Raw genomic sequence first — 10,194 nt, 5'->3', positions numbered from 1 at the left:
ATATGAATCTTTAGGTACTTATCATGAGATTTACTTTTGAGGAGGGGCATTTTGAGCACATCAAGTGTGGTTGAGGAGGGCCATTTTTGGAGGCTCACTTATTTAATAAGCTCCTTTACAGTTTGTTAGTGCAATGTGAAATTAGAATGTTATTGTTGTTGCATTAGCCGCATTTGCCGCATTATATCCAGCGATAGTAATTTTAGTTACTGGTTTTCCAACATTCTCCCATAAAATTTTAAAAATAATTAATCAAATAAAAGAAATTCTTTTGCTTACTGCATATACCATACAAGCAACGAGGTATTCTAAAAATTACTAAACATAGTGTAAGAAATTTTATATATGCTTAGACATGGGTAAAGAAAATTTGGCATGCGTTTATGCATAAATGATCGTCCGCTTATATCTTGATTTTTATATGAAGATATAAAGATTGTGCATATTCATAGTTGTAGCCATATAAATATATTACATGTAGCGAAGTCCTAATCAAAGGATGTATATAGGGCTATGCTCTTCCTATCCTCTAAGAAGGCATATTAAATAATAATCATAAGGATGGGGCTGGAGTTGAACTCCAAACACCATTATGTTTTGTTAGTTTTTCTTTTATGTACTGCCACAAATTAATTTGTTAAAGCCAATTTAATCTCTTTCAAGGGATCTTCAAACAGCATTTACGTTGATTGGTTTCTTTTTCACTAAACTTTTTTTTGGTCATATTTATTTTGTTAAAAAAATATTATAGTTAGATTATTTTGTACTAAACATTCAAAACAAATTGCTTATTCATGTGCAAATTATCACGACTCACTCAAATGACAGAGGATTGACTCATTAACTTGTGAACTCAAGCAACATTAATTATTGACCAGCATAAATCTCACTTGCAGAATTTATTTGTTTCTCATCTATTCGTTTAGTTTACTAATTGTTTCATAGTCGATGAAGTTTTTTTTCTGTCTATTAAACTCTGCTAGTTGATTTTTTTTCTAAGTAGGAAAAAGTGGTAAACAAATCTTGACAGAAGAATGATATTCTCATGAAATATTTGGAAAAACAAAATGTCTGTTTTTCTTTTTCTTTATATGTCTTCAATTAGATTTTCAGAACGCTTAAAATTTCCAGTTCTATTTCAGTTATTCCAGTTGATTCAGGCGTAAAAGCATTGGAAGTTCTTGGCTTGAATGGAGGGAAATCTGAAAGGACCCACATTAATGTAGGTCCAGTTTTTTTTTTCTAACTCATTTTTACTCTCTGATTCTGTATAAATATTGCTATAGAAACACGGTCGATATCTTTGAATTGTTGGTCTAATCTTGCAGTTGTATTAATATGTTTTTTCCTAATGCATGAAAACTGAACTTTTTCCCTTCAAGATGGGTACATTGAATTCAAGGAGAATGCATCCCCACTACATACTTAAAACAGTGCACATTAGTAACAAGGATCTTATGATTAACAAGGAAGAATGTTTATGTGATAGTTTTCCTTTTTCTTGAGAAACAAAGATGAAGTGAAAAAATAAAAGGATAGTCCCGTGCACGAAGTTCCTACCAATGCGGGATCTCCGGAAGGGTTGGACTACATTGGGTCTATTGTACACAGTCTTATTTTGTATTACAAGAAGTTGTTTCCGCGACTTGAACCACAGTAATTTTCCATTGCGTCAAGACTCCCCTTCAAGTGATATTATTATGATAAAAAATAAAATTTATTACCCAAGGTAGTCTGCATTAGCTATGTATATTGAAGAATGACAAGAGAAAAAATTGGTTTTAAATCCCTAGGTACGTCTGTTCACCAATATGTATATTAATTATCATTAAAATATTACATTAAGACCTTTATAGTGTATCTATTTAAAAACAGACCCTAATACTCCCCTCAAGCCAACTTGAAGACATAATAAAATTTATCTTGTTATAGATATATTCAAACCTTAGACCTCTTATACACTTAGTAAGTTTGCTAACAAATCATTAGAACTAACAAATTATATAACAAGTTTATTGGGTTGGCGCTTTCTTTCTAATAAAGTGATAATCAATCTCTATGTGTATTCTTGTGGAATAGTCGATTAGAAGTTGTGTCTGACAACTTAATTGTCATAATATAACGTGTGCTGCAGTATCATATTCTTATTCAGTTATGAAGAGCTTAGTCTAAATAATTCACATATGGCTAGGGTGATAGTCCAATGTTTTGACTCGTGCATTCGATTTACAAGAGAATCTTTAAGACAAACTTCAGATGATTATGACATGGAACTTTAAGAAAGTGACTAATCACACTTTGATGCAAGTGATTTGATGTTGTAACTTTACAACCACTTGCCCTAGCATCAGTTTGATATTAAGATCCATAAAGATGTCTGTTGGCGTAGCTCAAGTACACATTCCAACTGTGAAAAATAAAAATCTACCCTTGAGCGAGTTACTTCTATACAAAGAAAGTATCATAATCTTCTAGATCTTTACTCTAAAAATGTTGAATGTAAATAAGCCAATAAGGAGCATGCACTTCTGAGATGAAGTAAGATGAAATACTGAATGATCTTAGACACTTCTAATTATCTCAAATTGAATACGGGTAGACTTGAAATTTTCAACTATGCTTTGGGGGATTGATTTAGATTAGAATAAGACTTCTATAATTTGCATGCTAGACCACTCTTTTCCTTAGCAACAAATAATAGAGGTTACTTCATGTATACATTGTCCATGAGATCATATAAAGAAAAAAATTGGGTAAAAATCAAAAGGGCACCTCTTATTTTTGTCATCGTCAAAAGGACACTCCATTTAAAAATATATATATATCAAAAAGGCATCCCATTTTGAAAATATCAAAAAGGCATCCCATATCTTGAAAATACTTTGTTCTAGCATTGTTGTAGCAAGGTTGGTTAAAACTACTACAATTGGGGTAGCTTTGGATATCTAACCAGCAAAGAAACTATTGAAATAGGTTTGTCAAGGCAAAGAACACTTTACCTGAAGCAATCTTAACCACAGGTGAATGGCCAAGTAATCCACTCAATAAACTCAAGTATATCTCTTAGTCACTAATTGAGCATTTAGCTAGAATCAAGATTTGCATCAATTTGCTAGATGTGACTCTGCTGGATAGGAATCTTAGCAACTCAAGTGGTGAGTTGTTCTAGCTAGATCTACTAGCAAAACCTGGATCTACTAGCAAAAAAACACTAGCTGCTGCAATCCATGAAGCACAGGTCTTCCTAATTAACTCTCCATGTAAATCTTCATAAAACAAGAAAGGCTGGGAGGAATTGCGATATGTGGCATTAAGGGCACTTTTGAACTTTCACTAACTCTTGACCCTCACTGGTGTTGCTGAATGCTTAATGGTGCAACTGATACTTATATTTTTTTAACTATCTAATCTCGAAATTGATATTGGTTTTGACAATTATGGTTGTGATACACGATCTAAATGGATGAAGGTAGGGTTGGGCATTCTCAATGAGTGAAAAGGATCGAGCAATCATAGTAGGTCAAAAGAGGATCATCTTGACTCATTGCCACCAAATAATAGTGGTAGGAAGAATGCATGGAGGTTACGATAGGAAATTTATAAATTTGTTTCAAATGGTTGAGGCACCTCACATCGATAAAGACATAGATATAAAAGGTCATTGAGGGTGCAGTGCAAGATAAGTGGGTGTCACATTGTCCTCATACAATCTCATGACAATGAATTATTTTGATCGAAACGTAGATGAGATATGCAGACAAAAAATTGGAGGCAGATTAAAAGCTTACTTGGGTAGGGGAGACTTGGTTGTTGATCTCCTTAGAGGTCTGGCTACATAAATCCTTGATATAAATGCTATTAATTGTACAATTTACACTATATAGTTCATATGATACTTTTGGTTGGGATGTAAATTAAATAAACATTTTCAGTTTTTTGAAATTTGTATCAAAAACATAAACTATTATGTCTAAACTATGATGTTTTGCATGAAATTTGTTTCTCCTTCTAAATTTAGATCACTTAAATATGCATGTAATTTTTTAAAATTTTTTTAATGCATTTATAAAATTAAACTGCTTAGCATTTAGTTGACTAATGTAGATTTTCAATTGACTTGCTAAGTTGACTGTCATAGTTTTTCAATTAATTGAAGTGTCGTCTGGTCGACTAGTGTAGGGAACTAAATCGATTCGAATGACAAATTTAGCATAGTTTTAGGTATTTAATGATATTTTAAAATTTTTAAAATGCCTTTTTCAACTGTTGATGAGATTATGTAATTTAGAACATTATTATAACATGTTTAGATTAATTCCTATAGTTTCTTAAAATTAAATATTAGCACACTTTTGAAATTTAGGATTATGTTTACGAGTCTTGAAGTGTTGGCATAGTGACAATATTTAGAATTATGTTCCACTCTAAGTATGCTTTTTCATGTATGGTTATATAAGGTTCCTATGCATAGGTTGAATATTCATAACACTACAAGAAGCATGAAGTGGTATAGAGCTCAACATCTCTTATTCAAGGGTTTTTGTTTTAGTGCCTGTGCTATACGTTTAATAAGAGAAAAACAAAGTTAGATCTTAAAATCTCTGAGCACATTTTCATTATCATCGACTAATGAATGATCCAAAGCCTATAAGCCTTTTGATCTAAAAGAATATTGTACATCTGAGTAAAACTTTCATGAATATGAAACATGGAATTAACAAAACAATACTTAGGAGACGAATAAAGATGTAAAAAGACTCAATTTTATTATCTTGATTATCTCCCTTATTATCTTTATGTACAATCCTAATTTTCCATGGTATCATGTCATGGTAGAGTCCGAAAATATTATACCTTATCAGTCTACTCTTGAAAGTAGTCCAAAATATCCCACATCAATGACAACCCCTTTTATGGAGTCTTCCTTTCATTTGAACTTCATAAATGGCATGGTATTTTAGATTTAAGAATATATTGGCAATTTTCCGTGGATGCTTAACAATTATGAATGGTGTTATGCAGGAACAAAAGATCGATATAGTTCTCACTGATTATTTTATGCCACATATGACTGGCTATGACCTTCTTAAGACTGTTAAGGTATGAAGCATCTGTTTTTGGTCATTTTTTTGGCTGGCAATTCTGTTTTAAAGAGATAAGATCCATGTAATTATGGAAATAGTTGCTCATGGCTTGTTATTGTTGTAGTTTGTTCCTGGACAATTTCATGGATTGTTCAACTTATATTCTGCAGGAGAACAGCAACTTGAGATCCATGCCAGTGGTCATGATGTCATCTGAAAATGATCCTGAAATAATCAGCAGGTAGCTTGTTATTGTTTTCAACTCATTCCATCATATAATGCAATTTTATCAACAAGTGTTTTCCGTATAATCAATAATGAAAACGCGAAAAAGAACCATTATATACTCGAAACCTACTTAAACCCACAATTTTAAGCTGGTTGTGTCTTTTTTGTGCAGCTGCAAAGGCATTGGGGCTGAAGATTTCTTTGTTAAGCCATTTAAACTAAAAGATGTACAGAGGTTACGAACTTACGCAGCAAAGACTCCAATGTGCAAACACGGTACGAAGAGGAAGTTGTCGGTCGATGTGATACCAGAGAACAGCAGTTACGAGTCCTGCCCTCGTGTTCCAAAAGTTGCTGTCGCGTGATTAAATCAAGAAATCCTTTTGTGTTTTTGACAGTTAACCACCACCAGTAATCAGATCTCGAAGTTATATTGTAACTAGAGCCTAACAATGATTATTGATCTCTTACGGTTATTCGTTGTGCTAAGATCTGAAGAAGACCACATGCATGCTACAATTGGTTGAGAATGGAGAGGCAAAGCAGTATTGCAAATTGAGTTTTAGACAACTTGTGGATCATCTGTTATTGCTTTGAAATCTTAGCTTTGATCTTAGTAGTGAATGCTGTGTTGAAATAAAAACATAATATAGGGAATGTCTGGTAAACTACTTCAGCAAAATGTTCAGGTAGTTTGATGGTTTCATGACTTTCACTTGTTCTTTATATATCAGTTTCAATAAACTAGGTATAGCACACACAGCTCCAAAGTATTCTCCTCAGCCCTCACAAAGGTGCTCTCTCATAATCTTGGAGTTGTCTTATGAGATTGATCTTTGGAGGCTACTGAGAAGGATCTTTTGCTGAGTTAGAGTCAGAGAAGACTAAGGAACCTCTGCAACAAGTACAGGCTAGCTTAGGTGAGCACAAGGAGGTTATCTAAGAAGACAACTATAGACGGGAACTGTTTCGATACTAGAAAGGACTTAACAAGAAAGACTAAAGTCTAGTTCATGGGATTTTGGGATAGGGGGAGCTTGTTGAAAGAGCTCAAGATCAAATAAGCTATGAGATGATCCTAAAGTATAAGATGCTACTATTGAAATATCCCTAGTCATAGTGATTTTGAGATAGGACATTGACTTCATAGTAGGACCAATATATACTATACTATGTTTATGCTAAGTGATATCATGCCTATACATATGGTAATATCTATAGAAGTGACTTGACATGGTAACCATTTTGGTATATTACCTAATATTTGTGGTGGCCTCATACAAATAACTGCAACTAGTCCTTAGATGTAGATTACTGTTGTCATCTCTTAAAAGAATCCATATACTTGAGGCTTGTAGGTTAGACCCTTGAAAGGGTTACATATACACTTGTGGATCAGTATGTTGGTAGTCCATTGTCAAAGGACTTGTTACTCTAGGTAAATGGTAGTGTATATTATATGGTCGATTATTTTAGTGACCACTTGGATTAAATCTAAGTATAATGGCATTATGTTGAGAAGATTCTTAAGTTTGTGGATATATCAAATAAATACTCCAACAGTAAAAGGTGGAATCTGTTACCCTAATAGTTCCACACGGTCAGGCCCCATACAGTCTGTCGCACGACTATTTGTGAGGAGATAAATCAAGAAGCTGCAATTGGTCACTACGGATAAGGGCATTGCCTTGGCTTTATCGAAATTTGACCCTTACTCAGTTCAATAAATCTGTCCCATCGTAACCAACTCAACTATACCCCGGGGGTAAATAAACACTTAGCCAAATTCTAAGGAGGGCATGCCACCATATTGATAACAATTGAAATAGAAAACTCAATTATATACAAACCTATATCTATATAGGGAAACCTAACAAATCAAGGATTAATAAATAATTAAGGAAATATACAGTGATAATATACAATTATAATCTCAAAATATTAGATGACATTGTCTTCCTTGATTGTTGGCAAGATCTTTTCTGTTAGATATTGTATTCCTTGATTGGAGAAATCATAGAAGAAGAAATCATGTCTTGTTCAATCCATAATTTTAACATTTCTGTAAAAAAACTACGAATGTCTCTATCTTCTTGGCTGATGTTGGCTATTTCATATTCAAGTTCAAATTGCCTCGACTAGTTTATTTGAGAATAAATTCTTTTAAGATGATTCCAAATATTAGCAACAGCATCGAAAGATCGAAGACTTAGTGCAATAGCAAGTTCAATCGAGTTGAGTATCCAAGCAATTATCGATTTGAATGCATGAATTATTGAACAAAAATGGTAAACACTTAAATGATTCTTTGTCAATCTTATTCTCCTTATTTATCATAGGAAGGACGTTGCAGATCGAACAATCCTTCACTATTCACGGATCAAATTCCTATCGACAATGGATGTTCCTCCTCTGGAGAGATTTTCCTAAGACGCACAATTTTCGAAAAATTCTATCGCATCTCTCCGAAACTTGGACGCACACCTTTATAAAAAAGGGAGAGTAGTGGGATAAGTCACGAGGTAAATGGGCAGTTTTGATAACTGCTCACGTTTCCCACTACTCCTATTATCAACATCTCCCACTCATCCAAGTCAAATTACAAAGATCAAATAGAACATCCAATTCATACATCAGGAAAAATGGTTCGTGTGACAGCAAGCATTCTGAACGATTTGTGCTAATAAAGTTATTACACCTTACATAATCGCTCTTCCAAATAAATTGGAGATATTAACATCTTGCATTTATCCTAGATTAAAATATTTATATCAATATGAACATCTCTAATCCCTCATAATGACTATTATGTCAATAGCATGTTTACAGTATCTTCATTCAATACAATTATTCACAATTACATTTTATGTACTAAATAAAAATGTAATTGGTCAACCAGTGAATAAATGTTAAAGATGTAAATCTATTTTAATCTTCCTTTTTAACTAAAATCTATTTATTTTAATCACTTTCCTAGTCATGTTCCACATATCGAATCATACATAGTCAATATGATACATGCTAAAGTAGTAAACCCTGATTAGAACTTCAAGAAGGCAGTTAAATAGTCATTTAGGATAAAATCAAGATTAACTCATAATCTCAAAGGTCTCACATAGTAGAGAAGCAGTGATCTATTCTCCTACTACTTTTATTGTCGTTATTGTACATGTGGTATGAATCATATGTTACGATGTTATTCTCTTTATTAATAAAGATCACATGTTATTCACAAACATCATACAAATTTTGATCTAAACATTCTCAATGCATAATCCTAAATTCAACTCATGAATTCTAATATGACTTCTTGCAGGTTTAATAAATGGTGGGTTCATTTACTCCGATCATTATTAATTCACATATGATCTCATCTTGATACAACTACCAAGGCGACTCCAACTTACAGGTATGTCTTGACAACCCTAGATTGCTATATGTCACAAGTAGGGTTGCAAATTGATTTATAAATTTATCGAAAACCCACAACGAATCCAAAATAAATCAAGTATAGGGGCCTCGAGTCGTATTTTTCCAAGGGCTAGTAGAAAAGTCGTTTAAATCAAGCTTACATGTCGTTCTTTTTGGGGTTTTCAAATGTAAAATGGGGGTTTTGATGTTTTGGAATATAATGTAATGAAAATGCAATTTAAATCAAGCTATCTCCTAATCTAGCCTAACAACAACCCTAAATGCAGTAATCTAAAACCTATAAGAAATCCCTAACTGTTTAAACCCGAAACCTAAACCTAAATGTAATCTAAATGGATGTCTCTTTAAAGGATGCAAGCAATATGAAACAAATCAATTCAATTCATTGAAACTTTATGGCTAAATCCTAAAATGCAACCACACACTCAAATCAATCTAGGCTTAATCTGATACATCCAAGAGCAAATGGCACAGAATAGTGCCAATACAAAATCAGAGTTTTCAGATTGCAAGAAAGAAACCTGGCTAAGCAAACTCTAATGCAAATCAGTTAACTGAATTCACTGAACCAACATCAACATTAGCCAAACGAATTGCATTCAAGATATTTAACAGGTTTGTAATCGAGCTCAATTGGCACGGAACAGTCACCAGTGAAGAAAATCAGAGTTTCAGACAAGAATGCTAAGGAAGCTGAAATTAAAACTAATGAAACTTCTAATCACTTGAATCAACTACAATAACCAAAACAATTACGAGTGTAAGAAATTCAAATGCAACAAGAGCATTTAACAAACTACAGAAATAAGATACGGCAGCAATAACAGAAACATAAATCAGAAATCAGATATGAAATTTCCGAAGCATCCTTCAAATCTTCCCCATGTCTCTTCAATTTGGTGTCAACAAACTGCCTAATCCAACAATGTGGCTTCGGCAATTCCGTTAGAAGCTTCAATTTGGTCGTTGGTGTCATTTTCTCGCGTGCTCGAACCCAGAAAAGCCGAAGAAACCCTCTTCTAGCGCAAACAGAGCTCGGCAGGAACATGTTTTCAGCTGGCAAAATCGGAAGTCTCTCCTCCTCCTTGCGCCGATGAGCTTGTTGAAGCCTTGGAAGTGTTTCGCGGTCTTCGGAGAACCCCTTCGTCGACGCGCGGCTTGGATTGCTCAGCACCTCTCCGGAAACGCCAAGAACAGAGGAATCTGCGCCGGTGAAACCCTCTCCGACGCAGAGCTTACGGTCGCCGGTTCACACCCAATGGACCAGCTTTGGATTCCTCGAGGACCGAAGATTACAATGGAGTTAGAGTTTTTCGATGGGGCTTGGCCTATGTGTACGCTGCTCGGCAGGGGAGTCACGCGAGAGAAGGCGATGAACAGTGGCGCAGCCACTGTTCATCGCCTATAATTTCTGTTTTTATACTTCAATTAATCAAAGAATCTAGGTCGT

At 34.1% G+C, this 10,194-nt stretch overlaps 1 protein-coding gene across 1 annotated transcript; it reads left to right on the top strand.

The window, feature by feature from the left end:
- The first annotated feature begins 355 nt into the window (after positions 1-355).
- LOC141817391 (two-component response regulator ARR4-like) lies at positions 356-5,931 on the top strand. Its single transcript, XM_074705052.1, has 5 exons — positions 356-359; positions 1,143-1,222; positions 5,023-5,100; positions 5,255-5,325; positions 5,485-5,931. The coding sequence occupies exons 1-5, from the start codon at positions 356-358 to the stop codon at positions 5,675-5,677; spliced, it is 426 nt and encodes a 141-aa protein (XP_074561153.1). The 3' UTR covers positions 5,678-5,931.
- The last annotated feature ends 4,263 nt before the right edge of the window (positions 5,932-10,194 follow it).

Source organism: Curcuma longa, unplaced genomic scaffold (assembly GCF_044706935.1).
Source record: "Curcuma longa cultivar G26 ecotype Majalengka, Jawa Barat unplaced genomic scaffold, ITB_CL_G26_1.1 contig_20297, whole genome shotgun sequence".
NCBI lineage: Eukaryota > Viridiplantae > Streptophyta > Magnoliopsida > Zingiberales > Zingiberaceae > Curcuma > Curcuma longa.
This window is presented reverse-complemented; position numbering and strand designations above follow the sequence as displayed.

Bases quoted from the DNA above. Each gene is read 5' to 3' on its own strand.
- LOC141817391 (XM_074705052.1), top strand. The intron at 1,223-5,022 runs GTAGGTCCAGTT...GGTGTTATGCAG, and splicing joins CTGAAAGGACCCACATTAAT to GAACAAAAGATCGATATAGT. The intron at 5,101-5,254 runs GTATGAAGCATC...TATATTCTGCAG, and splicing joins ACCTTCTTAAGACTGTTAAG to GAGAACAGCAACTTGAGATC.